The sequence below is a fragment of the Thamnophis sirtalis genome, unplaced genomic scaffold, assembly GCF_051295495.1.
Source record: "Thamnophis sirtalis isolate CommonGarterSnake01/CBP01778 unplaced genomic scaffold, rThaSir2_p1.2 scaffold_9, whole genome shotgun sequence".
Taxonomy (NCBI): domain Eukaryota; kingdom Metazoa; phylum Chordata; class Lepidosauria; order Squamata; family Natricidae; genus Thamnophis; species Thamnophis sirtalis.
The window spans coordinates 74,620,534-74,643,720 of NW_028261389.1; the positions used below are offsets into that span (position 1 = coordinate 74,620,534).

Here is a 23,187-nt window from a genome sequence, read left to right on the forward strand (position 1 = left end):
CTCTTTGCAACCTACCCAGGTGGCTTCCAACAAGCAAAATCGATGGGAGAAGCCAAATTCACTTCACTGCAGTTATCAATTGTGGCAAAAGGTCATAAAGCGAGGCACAACTCACTTAACAACTGTATGCTTAGCAGTGGAAATTTTGAGCTCCATCGTGGTCATAAATCAAGGACCACCTGTACTCTATAAGAGGAGTCCCCAACCCCCAGGGTTAAGTGAGCTGTGTCCCATTTTATGACCTTTCTTGCCGCAGTTGTTGAGTTAGTAACACGGTTGTTAAGTGAAACTGGATTCTCCGTTGACTTTGCTGGTCAGAAGATGGCAAAAGGGGATCCCTTGAGTCGCTGCAACCGTCATAAATACGAGCCAGTCGCCAGGCGTCTGAATTTGGATCACAAAGTCTTTGCAATGGTCGTAAGTGTGAAAAACGGTGGCAAATCCCTCTTTTCAGTGCTGTTGTAACTTCAACCAGTCACTAAACAAACTATTGTAAGTCAAGGACTTCCTATACTCTACAAATCTGCTCTTTGATTTTGGACAGTAGTTGAATTTGGAATGTTTAAAAAAAATGCAGTGGGTTAAACTAGTAAATATATAGTATATATTTACTAGTATATATTTACTAGTATAGTAAATACATAAAATATACTAATGTAGTTCTTCCCTAGTTTACAATCCCATCAACACCTGTTGTCAGGCGTGCAGCCCTCTTTTCTTTTGGGTCTTCGGCCTGCCCCACTTTCTATTATTCTGCTATGCATTTTCTATTTTGGGGAAATGGGATTGTACGGAGTTAGATGCTACGTAGCCATAACAACATTCTTTCTAGAAAACCAAGGTCATCCTTTGTCTCTGCACCTCTGCACCTGACCGGAACTGGATGGGTGGAAGCTGCCAGCCTGGCAGTGGAAGATTGGACCATGGGATGGACTTGTGGGTGTGGGGGCAAGATTGTGAACTTTCAACTGGGTGGGATAAAACCGGGAAGCTTTCAGATTTGGGTTTTCCCAGGTGTGCCAACATGTCTCTCTTAATAAATTGGCACTTTCAGCAATACTTGGACTGTGATTTACTTTTGGGTGCTCTTTGGAACCCTGACACCTGTCTTGATACATCAAAATGCTATTCACACGAGTAGATGGTTTGTTATGAATGAGAACGTGGCTTCCCCTGTAGAGTTCAATTCAATTCTCCAAGCTGCCGTTCCTGTTGGAAATTGAAGCATTCCCCCTCTTTCCCTTCTGATTTTGATCATGCAGGCAATTGGTGGCAAAGTTTGCCAGCTATGGAACCATCCTTTAAGCACCAGTGGGATTGCAAGGAACTACGTCAAACTCTTGTTGGACAAACTCCGCAGTGAACAGGTAAAAAGCTTGAACACCTGTTAAGAACGTAATAGAAATGCACATGGAGAAAGTTTCTGAAGAATTTAATGCAGCGGGAATCCTGGTTTTGTTCTTACGGGTGATATTGATCAGTTGGATATTATATAGCATAATCATTTTTTTAAAAAATAAATTACTAAGTGCCTTTCAGGTTACAACACTAAAGAGGACTTATTAGAGGGATTAGAAGAGTTATGACTCAGGCCATGGTGACCTCAAAATGATGCGTGTGAATGAAGGCAAGAGAGGAGACAATGGATGGAGATTAATGAAGGAGAGAAGCAAAGTAGAACTAGAGAGAAGTTTCCTGACAGTCAGAACAATTAATCAGTGGAACCGCTTGCCTGCAGAAGTTGTGAATGCCCCAACACTGGAGGTTTTCAAGAAGAGACTGGACAGCCATTTGTCTGAAATGGTATAGGGTCTTCTGCTTGAGCAGGGGGGGTTGAACTAGAAGACCTCTAAGGTCCCTTTCAACTCTGTTCTTCCATATTCCATATGGGCTAGTTTGTTCCCATCCCTTTTTCCAGGCTCTGAAGAAGCGGGAAATATTGAAGTGGAATTCTGAGAAGCAGGGCTTGAAGTGTTCACCATCTTAGCTTTTTTGGGAGTTGAAATCTCCAGTAGGTTGAATATGTTTACGGTAACAGAATAACAGAGTTGGAAGGGACCCGGGAGGTCTTCTAGTCCAACCTCAGCTCAAGGAGGAGACCCTATACCATTTTAGACAAATGGCTATCCAACATCTTCTTAAAGACTTCCAGTGTTGGGTCATTCACAACTTCTGGAGGCAAGTTTTACCACTGATTAATTGTTCTCACTGTCAGGAAATTTCTCCTTAATTCTAAGTTGCTTCTCTCCTTGATTAATTTCCACCCATTGCTTCTTGTCCTGCCCTCAGGTGCCTTGGAGAACAGCTTGACTCCCTCTTCTTTGTGGCAACCCCCGAGATATTGGAAGACTGCTATCATGTCTCCCCTAGTCCTTCTTTCTTGTCATTAAAATAACTTTGCTTCTTTATTGTTCTAAAATCTGAATTCCTTGAAACGTGGAGTTAAATTATAGCCATTCAATGCTGGAATGCCTTTTTTTTTATTTTTTTGCAGTACAATATACCATTTACGGACAGAATATCAACCCGAATTGAGTTTCTCCCACTTAACTATTTGGTGACTACCATAGTAGAGATGGAACGTCAAGGTAAGTCTATTTTCTACTGTTTTATTGTAGCTTAACAAGAGTTTATCTTGGGTTTAGATTATAATCATCTTTAAAATCTATGTTATACTGCATATAGGTCAGGGGTGTCAAACTCAAGGCCCGCGGGCCACATCCGGCCCGCGTGGCCATCTTGGAAATTGTAAGCGCCCGCCCGCATCGCTTCAGCCCAGTCTACCCATTGCGAAGAGGAAACATCGGGCCAGCAGTTTGGGGAGTGGCATCAAGGTGGTTGCACCCACCCAGATGGCCACACCCACCCAGTTGGCCACAGCCAGTGAGTGGCATTAAGCTGGCCACACCCACCCAGTCAGCCATGCTCCCCTCCCTGGAGATCAGTCATAGTCCTGATGTGGTTCTCAATGAAATTGAGTTTGATATTCCTGATGTACCGTATTTTTCGGAGTATAAGACGCTCCGAAGTATAAGACGCACCTAGCTTTTGGGGAGGAAAACAAGGCAAAAAAATCTGCTTCTGCCTCCCAGCAATTTGCCTCCTTGCAACAAACAGCAAACAGTACAGACAATATACACTCTTTGTGGTGTTACATTTCAGACTATACTCCTACAGATGCTGTTAAAATTGATATGCTTTCTGGAAGTATAGTTATTCTCTGCTGTTTAAAAGAAGGTACAATAGCACTGGGCCTCTTCAAATCAAAAAATTATTTTAAAAAGCTTCTTCATTTTGTTAAGCTGTCTAGAACAATAATAAAACAGTCTTTAAAAAATAAGTCTAATAATTTGAACATTCTATAGGCATTTATAGCTATTGATTTACCTCCTTGCAGCAAACAGCCTGATTAGCACAAGAAAAAACAAATCTGATTCTGCCTCCCAGAAATTTGCCCCTCCTGATCATCAGCTGTTTCAGGATGCAGGGATTGCTATAGCCTATTGCAGCCTCCGCAACCCCCAGTTTCCCCGTTTGCTGCAAAGAGGTAAACTGCTGGGAGGCAGAGGCCAAAGGGTGGGGGATGGTGGGTGGGGCTACATTCAGTGTATAAGACACACCCAAATTTTCACCCGCTTCCAGGGCAGGAAAAGGTGCGTTTTAAACTCTGAAAAATACCGTAGGTTAAAAAGGCAACATAATTGCAATCCGAAATTAGCCATTTTAGTTTTACTAATGACACCAGCGATCAACTTCTATCCCATAATATTCGTATTTCTCTGCATGATCTTTTCCTAGGATGGGCAGCTTCTCTGGAAGAAACCAACATGAACGCAAGATTGGTTGAAGAGGTGGCACTGAAACACACTACAACGCTGTTAGGCCTTTTTTAACGAACCACGACAAAATTATGAATCCAGTAGCGTCCAGAATCTTGAACTTTGTGCCTTTTAACATACAGAATTCCACAGAAGACAATGGATACGAAGCTGCAATATTACATCTGAAAGAAATATCGCAACCTCTGTTTACTGCTGAGTTCATTTAAAAGCCAGTCATTAGACTGGCTTTTAAAAACGGCCTACTATTGGATGTGCAAATTGTTCTGAATGCAAAATATTTTACGTTCAGATGCTCTCTTTTTTTTTCATTTTCAAACCTCCCCTGGAAATGGCTTGTTCCAAATATGAAAAAAATCTTTTTTTTTAATTAGAAAAAAGGGTGTTTTGGAATTCAGAATAGAGTCCGTGCTTCAAATGTTTTGTGCCTCGTTACCACAGGTGCACTGAAGTATTCTTAAATGGATTTTTTATCATCCAATATTAAAATGAATGGGAGTCGTCTCGCTGAAACATTCCAAGAATGAACTTTATTCAACGTGGTATTTATTGTTAATAGATCAGGCCATTGAGCCCCCACCCCCCACCCCAAAGCAATTGCGCTTCTGAGCAATTGCAAAGGTAGGATTAAATAATTCAGAATAAATGTTGGCATCAGATGTGCCGATGTTAGCATTTAAATCCCTACCTAAACGATTGAATAATACAACAGAGCAATAAGGAGCTGGCAGCTATTATATTATGTATATATGAGATAATACGAGCATGAACAAGGTACTATAAAATATTGCTATTGAAAAAATGAAACTTTTCTGTAAATGGAAATAAATGTATAGATTTGGAAGTAGACTTTTTTTTAAAAAAAACAGGAGCTCACGCGGGTACAGAAGCACCGGAAACCGAAAGAGTAGTTCCCGGGTGCGCATGCGTTCGCCGGGAAGCTGAGCTTCCGGTTTCTGGCATGCGTATGCGTGCCGGTCACCTGGTATTCCCATTTCTGGTGCGTATGCGCATGCAACGACCAGCACCGGAACCCGGAAGAGCAATGGGCAACAACTGGCGTGCCCGGAGAGATGGCTCTGCGTGCCATATAGGTTCTCCAGGCTTAGCGTTTAAGATCCCATCCCCTTTTTAATGTGGCTTTAACTTACATTGCGGCTGTCATCTTGATGTTTTGATGCTCTTGCAGTAAGAGTTAAACTGCTGCTTTAGCATATTCGTTTCGACATTTCTGCTGTACGGGTAGTCCTTGAGTTATGACCACCATCGAGCTCGCAATTTCTGTTGCTAAGTGAGACATTTTAAGTGAATTTCCCCCATTTTGCAACCTTCCTTGCCGTAATTGTTAAGTGAATCCCTGCAGTTGTTAAATTCACAACACGGTTGTTAAGTGAATTAACCCTGTCCGGTTGTGTCTGACTCTACTGATTTATCTCTGTTTCTTAGTCGAGGGAGCCAGCATTGTCCAAAGACGCTTCCATGGTCATATCTCCAGCTATTTACCAAAGTGCATGGAAAACTATTACCTTCCCACTGAAGTGGTACCTATTTATTTACTCGCATTTACATACCTTCGAACTGCTAGATGGGCACGAGCTGCAGCAAGGAACAGGAGCTCACCCTGTCCTGCGTGCTCGGGTCTCAAACCCCGGTTGTCAGCTCTCCAGCTGACCAGCTCAGCGTCTTTAACCTTTTGACTTCCAACGTTCTTGTGTCTCTTTTTCTGTTTAAGTTTCAACATTTCTCCAACCGCTACGGAGTGAAGTTTCCATCCTTAATACGAATATTAAGATTTATGAAGTGTTTAATGCACAGCCACACTCTGCTTGAGATGTTTACTTACGCCCTGAAAGAATCTCCTATTCTTTGTAGGTAACAAGAATCTGCAAATTAACCTATGTTTAAAAATGAGTATGTGTCATGCCCCCGTCAGAGCCTGAATCTGCAGAGGCGGAACTGGAGTTGACAGAGATTGAAGATGCAGCTTTGTTGGCTTCAGAGGAAAATTGGGGGGGAGGGGGGAACAGGCCCAGTCAGGCCAGGCCTTTCAGGATTGGGATGGCTTGTAGGCAGGGAGGAAGGGGGGCAGGATGATAAGAGGCTAAGCAGTGAACATGAGAGACAGAACTCAGGCAATGAGCAAGGACCACCGCCTCCTGATCCAAGAGCATGGAGAGTAGAGAGAAGGCGAGAACAGCACAGACTGACCTGACTTCACAAGGCACACCTGGGGACTGAGACTGTGAGGAGGGGCATTTGTCCGGAACAAACACTGGATTCATGGAGTGCTGAGTGCCGACGTTTGAACTTTTCCTTGCATTCTTTCTAGCTTTCTGGATGAATTGCCTTGCTCCTTTGCTTCTGACTTGCCCTGTTGCCCTAAGAGCCGAGGTGGCGCAGTGGTTAGGGTGCAGTACTGAAGGCCACTACAGCTGACTGTTTATCTGCAGTTCAGCGGTTCTAATCTCACCGGCTCAAGGTTGACTCAGCCTTCCATCCTTCCGAGGTGGGTGAAATGAGGACCCAGACTGTGGGGGTGATATGCTGACTCTGTAAACCGCTTAGAGAGGGCGGAAAGCCCTATGAAGCGGTATATAAGTCTAACTGCTATTGCTATTGCTACTGGATTTCTCGCTTTGCAGCTATTGTGCTCCCATTGTGGACAATTTGCAGGCCAGAGGCTGCTGGAGGTGTGTAGATGGGTGTGTGTGTGTGTGTGTGTGTCATTACTTTGCTCTGGGACTTGCCAGAAACGTGGGAGCACTTGGGGAAATTTGGAGCAATAAAGGGGCGGTTTGACCTGCCAGCTGCCTGTGTTACCTCTGTGCCATGTCCCAGGTCACCACAGAATGGAAGGTTGAAATCATAACGCAGTTCGGATGACTTTATGATAGCTAAGGCTTCCAAATATTGTGTTAAATGTTTTCATTCCAAATGCAGAAATGTGAAGTAATGATGACGGTATTTGCCACACCCTTAAGAAACTGCAAGCATTTTTAGATATATAGAGATATATATATATTCCCCAACATTTATTTCATTACGAATTTCCGAACGTTTCAAGAAGGCAAAATCATTCCTCGAGCTACTAAGCCACACATTTTTACGCCCGCCCCTTAGCATCCCGGGAACTTCTTTTAATCGAATGAAAAATAGACCGTTTCTCGGAGTGAGAACTTCAACAGACCTTGTGCCCCTCAGATTTCTATCGGTCTCACAATTGGCTTCCTGATGTGCCTCATGTTGGCACTGGGCTCGCTCGGTTTGAACGGCGCCAGTGCTCCGTAAGGCCTCGGTAGCGGGAGAACATTTTCGTCATCGGGAATGTAGGCGTTGGGACGCTGCTCCGCCGTAGTGTGGATGGCCGTTGGCAGGGCAGCCTGTTCTTCTTCCATGGTTTGCTGGAAGAATATTAGGTCTCAGTCAGTGGTGGGAATCAAAAAAATTTACCACCGGCTCTGTGGGCGTGGCTCTGGGTGGGGCGTGGCTTTGGGGACATGGCAGGGGAAGGATACTGCAAAATCCCCACTCCCTCGCCACCCCACTAACCAGCTTTCCCTATTCCATTTCTTATTCCATTTCCTATTCCAGTTCCATTTCCAATTCCTATTCCATTCCATTTCCTATTCCATTTCCAATTCCATTTCCTATTTCATTTCCAATTCCAATTCTATTTCCATTTCCTATTCCATTCCATTTCCTATTCCATTTTCTATTCCATTCCATTTCCTATTCCATTCCATTTCCTTTTCCATTCCATTTCCTATTCCATTTTCCATTCCATTTTCTATTCCATTCCATTTCCTTTTCCATTCCATTTCCTATTCCATTTTCCATTCCATTTCCTATTCCATTCCATTTCCTATTCCATTTCCTTTTCCATTCCATTTCCTATTCCATTTTCCATTCCATTTCCTATTCCATTCCATTTCCTTTTCCATTCCATTTCCTATTCCATTTTCCATTCCATTTCCTATTCCATTTCCTATTCCATTCCATTTCCTATTCCATTCCATTTCCTATTCCATTCCATTTTCCATTCCATTTTCTATTCCATTCCATTTCCTATTCCATTCCATTTTCCATTCCATTTTCTATTCCATTCCATTTCCTTTTCCATTCCATTTTCCATTCCATTTCCTATTCCATTTCCTATTCCATTCCATTTCCTTTTCCATTCCATTTCCTATTCCATTTCCCATTCCATTTCCTCTTCCATCCCATTCTCCATCCCGTGCTTGTTGAGAGACTTACTCTTTCTCGGGCTTCGCTTGCCAGCTCATGCATTTTTTCATCTCGCAGCACCCGGAGCCAGTCCTGTTCGATCTCTTTGGGGGGAGGAAGGCCTTTCGCCAGTCGGGAGACGATGCACAGGATGAGCTGCTCTTTGTCGCGCATCTCCTGCTGCAGCTTAATGGCGAAGGCCTGATGCATGGACAGCTCCGCAATGAGAGCCATGATCTTCTGGGTGGTGGTCTTTATTTTCTCCTGCAGATGGTTCATCTGGAAGGAATCATAGCAACAAAGAACATGGAATCATATGGGCTGGAAGGGACCTCAGAGGTCTTCTAGTCCAATCCCCTCACAATCAGGAGGCTGTGAGTTCGATCCTAGGCAGAGACAGATATTTTTCTCTCTGGGCGCGATGAGAATATATCTGCCTGACAAAACTCAGCACTGGCGACAGGAGGGGCATCTGGCCATTAAAAACGGCAGTTTGCTTAACTACTGTGGCAAGACAGGTCGTAAAATGGGACAACTCTCACTTAACTAATACCTCACATAAATCTTGGGCTCGATTGTGGTCATACGTTGAGGACCGCCTATATAGATAACGGTTGTCATCAAACCGAATTGTAATCGTCCTACCTTTTTAGCCAGGATTAATGTCTCCTCCTTGCCGTTTTCTGCCTTGACGCTGATTTTCTCCGTCATTCGGGAAACTTGCTCATAAATAAATTCCTTTTCCAGCAGTCTTTCCTCTTTCCGAGTCAGATGAATTTCCAACTGTAGAAAAAGCAAACATATAAAAGCAGATAAATTCTATTTTCTAGTCTAGTCTAGTTAGTCTAGTCTGTATAAAAGCAGATAAATACTAATTCTATTCTATTCTCTATTCTATTATTCTGTTCTATTTTCTATTCTATTCTGTATAACAACAGATAAATACAAATTCTATTCTTATTTTCTCTTATTCTTTTATGCTCTGTATAAAAGCAGATAATACTAATTCTATTCTATTCTATTCTCTATTTTCTATTCTATTCTGTATAACAGCAGATAAATACAAATTCTATTTTTATTTTTTCTTATTCTTTTTTATGCTCTCTATAAAAGCAGATAAATACGAATTCTATTCTGTATAACAACAGATAAATACGAATTCTATTCTTATTTTCTCTTATTCTTTTATGCTCTGTATAAAAGCAGATAATACTAATTCTATTCTCTATTTTCTATTCTATTCTGTATAACAGCAGATAAATACAAATTCTATTCTTATTTTTTCTTATTCTTTTTTATGCTCTCTATAAAAGCAGATAAATACAAATTCTATTCTTGGTTTTTCTTATTCTTTTTTTATGCTCTCTATAAAAGCAGATAAATACTAATTCTATTCTCTATTCTATTACTCTTCTATTTTCTATTCTATTCTGTATAACAGCAGATATATATTAATTCTATTCTTATTTTTTCTTATTCTTGTTTATGCTCTCTATAAAAGCAGATAAATACGAATTCTATTCTTGGTTTTTCTTATTCTTTTTTTTATGCTCTGTCTAAAAGCAGATAAATACTAATTCTATTCTATTCTCTATTCTATTACTCTGTTCTATTTTCTATTCTATTCTGTATAACAGCAGATAAATACTAATTCTATTCTTGGTTTTTCTTAATCTTTTTTATGCTCTGTATAAAAGCAGATAAATACAAATTCTATTCTATTCCACATTCTATTCTATTCTGTATAACAGCAGATAAATACAATTTCTTATTTTTTCTTATTCTTTTTTATGCTCTGCATAAAAGCAGTTAAACACTAATTCTATTCTATTCTATTCTATTCTGTATAAAAGCAGATACTAATTCTATTTTCTATTCTATCCCATCCCATCCCCGTCCCCATTCCCCTACATAATTGCAAAGAAGCCTGACTTTTAGCCATGTTCCAATCACGACCACCTTCTGGTTTCGCAATAGCATCCTGCTAACCAACCATCCAACTTTGGGGATATCCTAATTTCCCCTGGAAAATGGAAGTTGAGGAGCCTGCAGTGATGGGGGGAGGGACGGCTGAGGGCCCACCCTTTGGCCCTCTGATTTAGCAATAGCAATAGCAGTTAGACTTATATACCGCTTCATAGGGCTTTCAGCCCTCTCTAAGCGGTTTACAGAGTCAGCACATTGCCCCCAACAATCTGGGTCCTCATTTTACCCACCTCGGAAGGATGGAAGGCTGAGTCAACCCTGAGCCGGTGAGATTAGAACTGCTGAACTGCAGATAACAGTCAGCTGAAGTGGCCTGCAGTACTGCACCCTAACCACTGCGCCACCTTGGCTCTATACCCATCCGTGCTAGGATTATGCATGGGAAAAGTGGGAGATGTGGAGCTCCTCCATCATTTTGGCCCGTGTGTGTGTGTGTGTCTCCGAACGTGGTGGCTTTTCTTGCAGACGTTTCATGACCAAACTAGGTCACGTCATCCGTGCTAGCTGATGTCGTAGGAGGACGCGGATATCCAGTGGGAAGATACGCCACTGGAATATTGTTTTTTGGGAAGCATTTTTGTGGGTTTTATGCATTTGTCAAGGTTTCTCCCCACACACCCCTTTTTAAAAAAAATCCACTTAATATGGAAACAGGGTTATTTGCCGGAAGGGTTTTTTCTGGCGGGATGGACATTACCTCCTCTATCTTTTTGAAGAGCTCTTGTATGGGGGGGTCCTTCCCAGGCAACGCTCGTACTCTGTTTTCTCGATCCGGGTCTGTAAACACCTTCTCCAGGCTTTTAATTCTGTCTTTGCACTGGGAAAACTGTTTAAAAAAAAAGATCAACAAATGGATCCAAAGCAGCTGATTTGGTAAAGGAGCAGTTGTATTCTTCATCATTACAAAATCCTAGAAAAATTAAAGATTCTCTTTCACAGACTAACCGGACCTAACTAACTTCCTTCCTTCCTTCCTTCCTTCCTTCCTTCCTTCCTTCCTTTCTTTTTCTTTCTTTTCTTTCTTTCTCTTTCTTTCTCTCTTCCTTTTTCTTCCTTTCCTTTCCTCTATTTCTCTTTGTCCCTTTCTTTTTATTTTCTTTCACTGTATTTCTATCCTCTCGCTCTCTTTCTCCCTTTCTCTTTCTTTACTTCCTCTTTCTCCCTTTTTTTCTTTCTTTTTTCTCTTTATTTTCTTTCTCCCTCTTTTTCTCTTTCTTCTCTGTTTCCCCCTTTTTCTTTCATTTTCTTTCTCTCCTCTATCTCTTTCTTGCTTTCTCTTTCTTGCTTTCTCTTTATTTTCTTTCTTTCTTTCCTTTCATTCTTTTCCCCTTCCTCTCTCTCTTTTCTTGCTCCCTCTTGTTCTCTCTTGCTTCATTTCTCCCTTTTTCTTTGTTCCATTTTTTCTTGTTCTCTTTCACTTCCTTCCTTTCTTTCTCTTTTTCTTCTTTCTCCTCCCTTTCTCTGCCTTTCTTTTTTCTCTTTATTTTCTTTCTCCCTCTCCCTCTTTCTTTCTCTCTTCCTGTTTCTCCTTTTTCTCTTTCTCTCCTTTCTCGCTTTTTCATTCTCCCTTTTATTTCCTTTCTTTCCTTTCTTTATTTTCCCTTTCTGTTTTCTTTGTCTCTTGCTTGCTCTCTCTCGATCCCTTTCTCACTTTTTCTCTTTCATTTTCTTTCTCTTTTTCTCCCTTTCTCTTTCTCCCTTTCTCTCTTTCTTTCTTTTTATTTTCTTTTTCTTTCTCTTTCTTTTTCTCCCTTTCTCTGCCTTTCTTTTTCTTTCTTTTCTCTTTTTCTCTTTCTTTCTCTCTGTTTCTCCTTTTCTTTTTCTTTATTTTGTTCCTCTCCTCTCTTTCTCTTTCTTTCTTTTCCTTTCATTTTCCTTCTATCTCCCTTTCTCTCTTTTTCTTTTTCTTTCCTTTCTCTTTCTCCCTTTTTCTTTCTTTCTCTTTATTCTCTCTCTCTCTTTTCTTTCTGGTTTTTTTTTTGGCACAACAAATTCTAAGAAAACAGCCCGCAACCACAAAAAAGAGCATTTCCTCAAAAGAATCAGCAGGTGATTCATTCTCTGAAGCTGCTACTTCTCTTTTTTATTTCTTGCAAAGTTACACCATTCTCTTGCTTCCCGTTCTCAGCAGATCCCTTGCATCACAACAGGAAAAAGGTGTACAGTTCACACACACACACCCCAAAAAAATTTGAACCTCAGCAAAATCACTTAAAAGAGAAAGGAGAAATCGAATGTGGGAAAATAAGGTTAAAAAAAAAAGATGTCCTTTCCCGAGAACATTTTGTTTTAAAACAATTGGCTGGACAGCCACATTTCAGGAAAATGACAAATGTTTGTGATGATTCGCAACCGACAAATGGGACACTCCGTGGTACAAAATGCAAAGTGTCAAGTGGAAAAAAAAGTGCATGTACCTCCAAATAACAGGATGTGGTTATCGTTTCGGCAAACACTTCAATGTGCGGCAGGATGGCAATAGACAATGTTTACACGTGCTGTCACTGATCCCTGCCATCCTGCACATTATATCCAGAGCACATTTACGAAACGACTCAGTAAAAAGTCACTGCCAAAGTCTATGGAGATTCTCAGTCATCCAGATTGTGGTTGTCCCAAAGGTGCTTTTTTTCAAGAGGCAACCGGACTTTCTGGTTTTTCTTTGAAGACATTTCGGTTCTCATCCAAGAAGCTTCTTCAGCTCTGACAGGATGGTTGGGAATAGAAGGATTGATATTCCTTGCAGACAGCTGGTCATTTGCATCCTTTTAGAGGGTCTTTGAGGCCACCTGGAGCTTTATCTGTGTCCCCACAAATGGTGCAAATGGGCGTGGAGCTTTCTCGGAACTGCTGAAAGGACTGAGTCGTAGACTGGAGATAGATCTCCAGTCCACAACAGAGTCCTTTCAATCGTTCCAAGATGGCTCCACGGGCATTTGCAACACCCAAGTGACTCTGAGGACACAGACAAGGCTCCCAGTGGCCTCAACGACTCTCTAAAAGGATGCAAATGACCAGCTGTCTGCAAGGAGTCTAAATCCTTCCATTCCCCACCATTCATTCAGAACTGAAGAAGCTTCTTGGATGAGAACCGAAACGTCTTCAAAGAAAAAACAGAAAGTCCGGTTGCCTTTTGGAAAAAAAAAAAAAAAAAGCATCTCTGGGACTCACTGACAAAGATTCCTCTCCAAATAGCTGGAAACGGGCTCAACTAGATACCAGATTAAGGAAGATCTAGCTAGTTCTTGTTCAAAGGATGGATTCTATTGTCCAATTTTTCTCCTTGCTCTCTTGTCCACGGTGAGGACTAGTGTAATGTGCTATTTCATGAAGTCTTAAGTCGGCTAGAGTTTGGGTTACAGGATCCTCAAAAGTTCTCCTTTCTGTGGCTTTTTTAAAAGGATTTAAACATGTTATTACTTTATCAACATATAAAATACAAAGAAAAATGAAAACAAGGGGGAAATAGGAGAGGAAAAGGGGAAGAGGGAAAGGTGTAGGGGAAAGGGAAAAGAGAAAGATCGTCAGAAGCTTTCTCCCCCCACTTTTTAAAGCATATACCGGTTCACAGAACCGAAGACAATCGTCCCTACTGGTTCAGCCAAACCGGACCGAACCGGGAGGATTACACCCCTGGGTGAAGTCAACAGTAGGTTAAAATTATGGGGGTTTGGGGATTTAACAACAGAGTCAGATAGTGCATTCCAGGCGTTGACCACTCTGTTGCTGAAGTCGTATTTTCTGCAATCGAGTTTGGAGCGGTTTACCTTGAGTTTGTATCGATCGTTTGCCTGTGTATTATTGTGGTTGAAGCTGGTCATTAACAGGTAGGACATTGCAGTGGATAATTTTGTGTACTACGCTTACGTCAGACGATAGGCGGCGTAGTTCCAGATTGTCCAAGCCCAAAATTTCAAGCCTGGTGGCATAAGGGATTCTGTTGCGAGTAGAGGAGTGGAGGACTCTTCTTGTGAAATACCTCTGTATTAATATCCGATATACAGTACGGATTCCAGGCAGACAAGCTGTATTCGAGGATTGGTCTAGCAAAGGTTTTGTATGTCCTAGTTAGCAATACAATATTACCATAGAAGAAACTTCGCAACATTCAGTTAACAACTCTTAATGCCTTTTTGGCAATGCTGTTACGGTGAGCTCTGGGGCTTAGATAATTTGATATGAGTACTCCTAGGTCCTTGAGAGAGTGGGGGTCATCTACAAGGTTGTATTGTGTTTGGCGTTCTGGGTTTTTTTTGTGCCAATGTGCCCCTCAAATAGTGGAAGACTGTTATCATGTCACACCTAGTCCTGCTCTTCATTAGACTAGATCAGTGATGGGCAACCTTTTTGGCGTGGTGTGTCAAAAATTGGCAAAAAATCGAGCATAATTTGCGTTGTGTGTCACTTCGACAAAAACATAATTTTGCGCAATTTATAGTTGCTGCTAATGGCGCTCACAGTTCCCGTTGGCACTCCGCTGTTCCCTGCTGTGGTGCGGTCGTAACTGACAGTCCCAGGAGTAGACTCTCTGTGCCGGCCTGACTGGGGAGAGGCGCGCACTGTTCCCGCGCTCCTCTCCTGTGGGTCCTCCCTCGCCGCGCTGATGACGTGTGTGTGCACGGCATGCACGCCTTACCAGCAGCCCCTGCGCTCAGAAAGGGGCGGCGGCCATACAGTAAGTGAGTGTGGGCGGGGGAGATCACACGTCCCGCCCCCCCGTTCCTCCAGCACAGATTCTTTCATCCTCGGCGGCCGTGCAGGAGCCGAGGATGAATCACATGAAATCCTGTGCGTGTCACCCCAAATGGCTACGCGTGTCAGTGCTGACACGCGTGTCATAGGTTCGCCATCACTGGACTAGATACATCCTGCAGCCATTCATCTGTTGCTAATGAAGCTTTCGAAAGCCTTCTGCAGAGTTGAAGGTGTCGGGGTTCCAAATAGCATCCAAAAGTAAATCAGAGTCCAAGGCAAAAGATTCCTCAAAGTTCCAATTTATGAAGAGAGACATGTTGGCACATCTGGGAAAACTCTAATCTGAAAGCTTCCCGGTTTCCCCCACCCAGTTGAAAGTTCAAGATCCTGCCCCCACATCAGGGGTGGGTTCCTGCCAGTTCTAACCTCTTCTATAGAAAAGGTTCCACAAATCTACAGTGCCGTTTAGAACCGGTTCTAGCTCCCTCCCCCCGCCCGTCCGCACATCATCAAGATGAAGAGCGAGAGGAGGAATTCTGGGAGTTGAAGTCCACAAGTCTTAAAGCTGTCAAGTTTGAACACCCCTGGGGGCTTTTCTTCTAAAGGGTTAGGGGTACATGGGTCTTGTAACTTGACAGCTTTAAGACTAGTGTTTCAAATGCCAGAGTTTCTGAGCCAACATTTTGCTTGCTAAGCAAGAGCGTTGTTAAGTGAGTTTCACCACATTTTACAAGTTGGCCACGCCCACCCAGTCACATGGGTGGCAAGCCACTTCCACCCGGTCACCACTGCCCCACACCCACAAGTCCATCACATGGTCCAATCTTCCACTGCCACACTGGCAGCTTCCACCCATCCAGTTCCGGCCAGGTGTAGAGACAAAGGATGACCTTGGCTTTCTAGAAAGAATGTTGTTATGGCTACATATCACCCAACTCCGTACAATCCCACCTCCTATTTTCCCATAGTAGAAAATGCACAATAGAATAATAGAAAGTGTGGCAGGCCTAAAGTCCAAAAAAGGAAAAGATCAGAAGGTCTTTTCTCAACTTTCAAAGAAGCCTTTACAATCCAGATTGCTTAAAAGCTTTTAACGGCTGTTAATTTCAAACGGTGCACTTTACTTGCCTTGAAAAATGCCGGGTTAAGGTCTCAATTTCAAAATGCCCTGCAAACAGTTCAGTATATCAAATAAGTTGAGTGGGTAAATAAAAGCACAGCTACGGGATGTACCAAAAGTCATAGGCCAATTGCAGTACGTTTTGTTAACATCTTTTGCCAGAGAAAACGTGAACTCTTCAAAGGATATGCAGCCAAGAAATAAGGAGCTTGTTTAGAAGATGGTAACCAAAGCAAAGGTTTAATTTGCTTCATAAATTCTCAGTGGAGCTTAACGTTTGTTTGGCTGATTAAAAGAAACAAACAACTTGTGGCTTTGTGTTTTAGTTTAGCCACTCAGATCTTTTTTTTTTTTTTTTTTACTATTGTCAAAAGTAAAAACTCAATATGGGAATGAATAAAAGAAAATGCCACAGGGGGGAAAAATTGCTATTTGCTGATAAGATCAAAAGCAAACATGGATTTTCAGAAAGAATGGGATATCCCTACAGGAAGGCAGTTCACAATATTTTGTTGGGAGAAACATCCTTCTGGGTTCAGTTCCAAGTGTGGGGAAAAAGACACTGGAAACAGGGAGGCTGCTTGGAAAGATGATTTAATGATGGACTGTGGGGAAAAAGACACTGGAAACAGGGAGGCTGCTTGGAAAGATGATTTAATGATGGACAGGATCACATGGCTTGAGCTCCTGAACAGAAAAGGGGGGATCAGGTGCTTCCAGATGTTGGGTGAAGAAGAAAAAGAGGCAGAGGTGCTGAAAGTCCCTGGTTTTATGCCCTCTCTGGCCTTTGATCTTGATCTTGTATTCTAATTGGTGGTCAGACTCCTATATGGGTCAAGAAGGGGCAACTCTGTAGGCTGTGCTTTGAGTCCAAGTTTGGTTGAGCATTGCTTCTTCCCAGGTGCCCTGTGTTGAGTAAAGGGTTAATACTATCATGCCTTAATGCCATCACCCTGGAGCTGAAGAGGAGGGGATCTTTGTTATGTAGAGTAGACCGGCTCAGGCCTTTTAATGGCCCATTGACAAAGGATGGGGCTGTTAGGAGTGACTTTGCTTCCTACCTAAAAACGTGTTTCTCCATTTCTTATCCAGGGAAATATAATATTCTGCCTTTTTAATATTTCCTAGGATATTTCATTCTTTTTTACATTGTGGCGACCAAAACTGAATGCAGTATTCCAAGTGTGGCCTTGCCAAGGCATTATAAAGTGGTATCAATACTTCACGTGATCTTGATCCTATAATGCAGCCTAGAACTGTGTTGGCGTTTTTTGGCAGCTGCTGAAGCATTCGTCTGTCTCATATTTAAGTGATGGTCCACTAGGATTGTCCACATTCAAGCCCTTTCTTGACTATTTAAAGCGGGGCTTACAATCGAAACAAAATTTGTCTTCCGTAGAATTGGTTTGGTGGAGCTGACCCATTGTTTGACAGCAATAGGAGTGAAAGTACATTTAGGTTTTATATTAGAATGGTTTCTACACAACGGATCATAACACAGGACAACTTGGCGTGTGTGTGTGGTTTTGTTTTTTTTTTAAATGAAAGCTCAAATAAGGAACTTAAAGAGTTCCTCTTCTGAACAGAAACGGACCTTGCTTTATGATTCACGGAGAAAAGATTTATCCGCCCCAAATGCAGAGATTTCTTCTCTTGCTGAAAGGACGACTTCCAAAAGCCTGCTCAAAAAAATTAGCTTCTCCAGAGCGACAGGAAGATCTAATGGTAGAGGAGAAATCATCAAATGCACCGCGTACATGCAGAAGCATTGGCGGGCCACAAAAAACTCCTATTGTCATCGATTGAGGCCTCTGTCTAGACAAGAGTGAACATTATTTATTATTTATTTATTTAATTTAATTTATTTATTTATTTGTCTTGTATGCCGCCCACTCCCGGAGGACTCTGGGCGGCTCACAAAAGACAAGGGAAAGGGGGGAACAAGACAAAGACAACATATTAAAAACAAAACCAACATTCACAATTTCTGTGGAGGTAGATGCTTCTCAGCTCCCCCCAGCCTGCTGGAACAGCCAGGACTTGGTGGCTTTGCGGAAGGCCGGGAAGGTAGTAAGGGTCCGGATCTCAACAGGGAGATCGTTCCAGAGGGCCGGAGCTGCAACAGAGAAGGCTCTCCCCTGGGGAGTCGCCAGCCGACATTGGCTGGCAGATGGAATCCGGAGGAGACCCAACCTGTGCGATCTAAATGCAGGGGTTTCCAACATTGGGATTTGGGGAGTTGAAGTCCCCGAGTCTTAAAGTGTGCAAGTTTGGACATCCCTGATTTAATGGTTATGGCACTGATCAAGACGAGATTTACCATTTGGTCCATATTTCATTTTTACCGATTTTCAGCTTTTCGAGTAACAGGTCAGTTTCTTGATCATAGGATAATAAGAGTTGGAAAGGACTTTGGGGTTACTTTAGTCCATCCCCTGCTCAAGCAGGAGACCCTATACCAGTGATGATGAACCTTTTTGGTAGTGAGTGCCCAAAGAGGAATGTGTGTGCAAGTGCCCACACCGGAGCACCAAAAACCCAGCTGCCCAGTGCGCATGCCCGGCCCAGCCAGCTGGTCTTTGGGCTTCTGGCACGCGCATGCACCGGCCAGCTGGCCTTCATGCACGCCGAAGCACTGGAAAAATGAAGACCAGCTCATCGACGCCCGCATACCTGCTTTTAGAGTGGTTTGGGCCATTTTATGGGCCATTTTCAGGCTGGTTTTTGGGGTGCTTTCGGGCAGTTTTTTGGGCCATATTTTTTGGGGGGATTTCCTGGACTGTTTTCATGCCATTTTCTGGAGCTCCGGCGCCCACAAAGACCAGATGGCCAGTGCACATCTGCGCACCACAAACCAGAAGAGCAGCGGGTGACAGCACACCTGCCCACCAGAGAGGGCTCTGCATGCCACAGGTTTGCCATCACAGCTCTGTACCATTCTGGACAAATGGCTGTCCAATCTCTTGGAAAATCTCCAGTTGATGGAGCACCCACAGCTTCTGCAGGCAAACAACTCCGTCATCCAGGTCATGGTTGTCCCAAAGGTGCTTTTTTCAGGAGGCAACTGGACTTTCTTGCTTTTTCCTTTTGAAGGCGTTTCGCTTCTCATCCAAGAAGCTTCTTCAGCTCTGACTGGATGGTTGGGTGTTGTGACTCAGCAGAAACCTCCTGTGAGTTGTTTCGGGATGCTCACAGGAGATGTTAACAAGCAGCTGTGGCTTGTTAGGATCTCTCCTCCTGAGGATAAAAATGACTGATGGTGCTGTTCGCTAAGGATACCAAGGGGGTACCAGTTATAATTTGCCCCGCTGTTCGCTACTGGCCAGGGCTAAATCTAATGCAGGGGTCTCCAAACCTGGTCACTTTAAGACTTGTGGACTTCAACTCTCAGAATTGGGGAGTTCACAGATGAACAGAGTTGGAAGGGATCTTATTAGGTCATCTAGTCCAACCCCACCCCCCCACCCCCGTGCTCAAGCAGGAGACCCTACATCATTTCTGACAGATGGCAGTCCAGTCTCTTCTTGAAAGCCTCCAGGGATGAAGCTCCCACAACTTCTGAAGGCAATTTCTGTTCCATGTGTTGATTGTTCTCACTGTCAGAAAAATTCTCTTCCTTTCCAGGTTGAATCTCTCCTCCTTCAGTTTCCATCCATTGTTCCTTTTCTGGCCTTCGGGTGCTTTGGAGAATAGCTTGACACCACCACCACCACCACCCCCGTTCCTCTCTGTGGCAACCCGTCAAATATTAAAAGACTGCTATCATGTCTCCCCTGGTCCTTCTCTTCACTAGACTAGCCAGATGTTTATGAACTCTGTATCATAAACATCCTAAAATGCTAGCGTCGTCCACACATCTGGCCAGCTCACTGCTTAGATCTTAAGCCAAGATAATTTATGAACAAGTTAAAAAAAACATTCTGACAGAATTGAGAAACTCTTAAACAGAGGTGTCAAACTGGATTTCTTTGAGGGCCGGATCAGCATTGTTCTCCACAGGCCAGCGGGTGGAGAGAGGAGCAGGAAGGGGGGAAATGGGACAGACACCTCCTACAGCATCCTGCCGACCAAAACAGGACATGGGGGTGTCATGCGCAGAGTTCTGCACCTCGTTTTTGCCCTCCCCGGCCTCCAGCAGCACTATACCGGCCAAAAACGGGCCGCACACAACCCGTTTTCAGCCTCCCTGGCTTCTAGCAACACTCTGCCAGCCAAAAATGGGCTGCCTGGAGGCCACACTGGCAGAGTGCTGCTGGAGACTGGGGAGGCCAAAAACGGGCCAAGCAGGGACCGTGTGTGGCTCGTTTTAGCCGGCAGAGGCACTGCGGGCTAGTCCTTTGATATTTCCAGGCCGGCCCCATAGACCAGATTTAAACAGCCCCTACTCTAAAAGAAGCCTAAGAAGATGGCTTCAAAGGAGAAGAATGATTGGTTGGTATAAAGTAGTGGTGGGTTCCTATTGGTTCGGACCAGTTCGGCCAAACCTGTAGTGGTTTTGCGGTCTGGGTCACTGGAACCGGCAACAACCCAGGTCTGCCACGCCCCTGAACCAGTTCTCCTACGGCGGCGCCATCTTGATTCTCCATGCTGCGTATGCACAGAATGATTTTCATTGCACAAATGTAATGTTTTTTCCCCATTTTTTAACATTTTGCGCATACGCAGATCTATTTATGGGCAAAAAGTGCGCCCGCACCATAACGGCGGTAATGCCGGCAGCAACCCACTCCTGATATATAACGTCCTCGTTTCTCCAGAAATGATGAGGCAGGAAGGAGGCCAGGTTCATTCTGAACGCTAACTCTGCAGAGGAAGAAGCTTCCCACCCGGTTATCGGAGGGAGAAATTCTAGCTTATCGTCTTAACATTTGAAACAAAAGTCCCATGCGGGAAAATGCGCCTTCACTTCCATACCTGAATTTGGAGGACCACCAAATCGGCATCAAGCGTCCTCTTGGTGGGCAACATTTTGACGGACAATTCAATCTGCCTCTTTTTCTCGATCATCTTCAGTTTTAGATAGCGTATCTTCTCATCCATCACATTGATCTCAATGTCGCCGTTTCGGCTCATCATTTCCTGAATGTTGATTTTTTCGTAAAAAATGCAGACTTCTTCTTCGCGCTCAATGAGCTGAACGCCACTGTAATGAAGGAAGGACGGTAAAAGTACATTAGAAAAGTTCTGATTCCCTGTAAGCTTCACGTCAAGCGGAATACAGGCAGTCCTTGACTTACAGACGTTCATTTAGTGACTGTTCAAAGTTACAACGGCACTAAAAAAAAAGTGATTTCACAGTTACAACCTTTGCAGCATCCCCACAGTCACATGAGATCAAAATTGAAATGCTTGGCAACTGACTCATATTTATGACGGTTGCAGCGTCCCGGAGTCATGTGATCTCCTTTTGCGACATTCTGACAAGCAAAGTCAATGGGGAAGTCAGATTCACTTAACAGTCAGATTACTAATTTAACAGCTGCAGTGATTCGCTTAACAACTGTGGCAAGAAATGTTGTTAAAATGGGGCAAAATTCACTTAACAAATGTCTCACTTAACGACTGAAATTTGGGGCTCAATTTTGGACATTAGTGAAGGACTATCTGGATTAACAGTACATTTATTGTCAGTAAAATCGAAAATATTTTAATTAAAAGGTGTTATTTTCTCTTCCTTTATGTTTTGTATATTCAAGAATAATTTCTGGGCGTCGGCTAGAATATCAGCTGTATTTTGGGAGTCGAAATAATTTAAAACAGCATGACTAATATTTTTGGTTCTTTGTTAGTTTTTCATTCAATCTCTGAACAAATTGTCCATTAAAATATAATTCCCTATTGCTTAGAAATCAATTCCTATTTTTAAGAAGAGTCACAGAAGTGACTACTTCAAACACACGTAAAAGCACACTCTTTATTAGTCTTTTAAAGGCAAATTACTAAAAGTAAACGTTTGCTTCTCAAATAATAAAGATGGGATAAAACTCGAATAAATCAATCAAATAAATCATTCAGCATTAATGCCACGGAGTTATGCAGATTATATTATAGTGCAGTCACACCATCCAGAAATGATTTCAACGGTGGACTCTTACAAAAGCTTATTTGGAAATTAACCCATCTATGTTCATCTTCAAAACTTAGTCAAATTAACAAAGGACAAGGATGATACTTATTAAGCTACATTTTCTGTACAGGTGGTCCTCAACTAATAAGAGTTTATTTAGTGACTATTTGAAGTTACAACGGCACTGAAACAAAGCGACATAACCATTTTCCACACTTACGACCATTGTGCTATCCCCGTGATCACATGATCAAATTTCAGACAGTGGGCAACTGACTCATAGTTATGACGGCCGCAGTGTCCCCTGGGGATGTGATCCCCTTTTGCAACCTTCTCACAAGTCACCGGATTCACTTAGCAGCCATGTTGCTAATGTACAGTAGCACCTACAGTGATTCAGTGGCAGGAAAGGTCGTAAAATGGAGCAAAGCTCACTTAAGAAACGTTTCGCTTAGCTTAGCAACAGAAATATTGTGGTCGTTAGTCGAGGACAACCTGCCTTAACATTACATTTATTGCCAGTAAAATCAAAGATGTTTTAATTAAAAAGTATTGTTTTCTCTTCCTTTAAATTTTGTATATTCAAGAGTAATTTCAGGGCATCGGATAGAACCGTGATGGGAAACCTATGGCTCGCGTGCCAGAGGTCGCATGCAGAGTCAACTCTGTGGGCACGCGCACCATCGCCTGCTGCTCTTCTGCTTTCTGGTGCGCACATGGACGCTGGCTGCTGGTCTTTGCGGGCACAGGAGCTCTGGAAAACAGCCTGAAAATGGCCCGAAAAATGGCCTAAAAACGGCCTGAAAATAGCCCAAAAATGGCCTGAAAGGCTGAAAATGGCACAAAACGGCTATGGAAATGATTAAAAAACGGTCTGAAAATAGCCTCAAAATGGCCTGAAAAAACAGCCCAAAAATGGCCTGAAAAACAGGCTGAAAATGGCTCAAAACAGCCATGGAAACGATTAAAAAGCAGGCTGAAAAATGCACTGAAAATGGCCTGAAAAACAGGCTGAAAACAACCCAAAACGGCCATGAAAATGTTTAAAATGCAGTCTGAAAAACTCTGAAAATAGCCTCAAAATGGTCTGAAAAAATGGCCTGAAAATGGCCTGAAAAAACAAGCTGAAAATGGCCCAAAACGGCCATGGAAAGAATTGAAAAACGGCCCAGAAAATGGCCTGAAAATGCCCAAAAAATGCCCAAAAAACAGGCATGCACATGCCGGCCAGCTGGTCTTTGCATTTCCGGCATTCT

At 42.9% G+C, this 23,187-nt stretch overlaps 2 protein-coding genes across 5 annotated transcripts in view; one reads left to right on the forward strand and one right to left on the reverse strand.

The window, feature by feature from the left end:
• The window catches only part of GSAP (gamma-secretase activating protein), a 68,177-nt gene extending 63,494 nt beyond the window's left edge, over positions 1 to 4,683 (forward strand). For 3 of the 4 annotated variants that reach the window (XM_087722277.1, XM_087722278.1, XM_087722276.1), the window contains exons 29-31: positions 1,263 to 1,367; positions 2,495 to 2,588; positions 3,799 to 4,683. In XM_087722277.1, coding sequence (XP_087578403.1) covers positions 1,263 to 1,367; positions 2,495 to 2,588; positions 3,799 to 3,893 — 294 coding nt within the window. In that variant the 3' untranslated portion in view covers positions 3,894 to 4,683. Of the gene's footprint in view, positions 1 to 1,262; positions 1,368 to 2,494; positions 2,589 to 3,798 lie in introns of those variants that run through there. The other variant, XM_087722279.1, reaches the window with a different exon arrangement.
• CCDC146 (coiled-coil domain containing 146) overlaps positions 1 to 23,187 on the reverse strand; it is a 139,057-nt gene that overhangs the window by 25,937 nt on the left and 89,933 nt on the right. Inside the window, exons 15-19 of the mRNA XM_087722275.1 lie at positions 20,779 to 21,007; positions 10,747 to 10,875; positions 8,709 to 8,846; positions 8,094 to 8,342; positions 7,027 to 7,240 (exon numbers count right to left, since the gene is read on the reverse strand). Of these exons, the coding sequence (XP_087578401.1) occupies positions 7,037 to 7,240; positions 8,094 to 8,342; positions 8,709 to 8,846; positions 10,747 to 10,875; positions 20,779 to 21,007 (949 nt within the window). The 3' untranslated portion in view covers positions 7,027 to 7,036. The remainder of the gene's footprint in view (positions 1 to 7,026; positions 7,241 to 8,093; positions 8,343 to 8,708; positions 8,847 to 10,746; positions 10,876 to 20,778; positions 21,008 to 23,187) is intronic.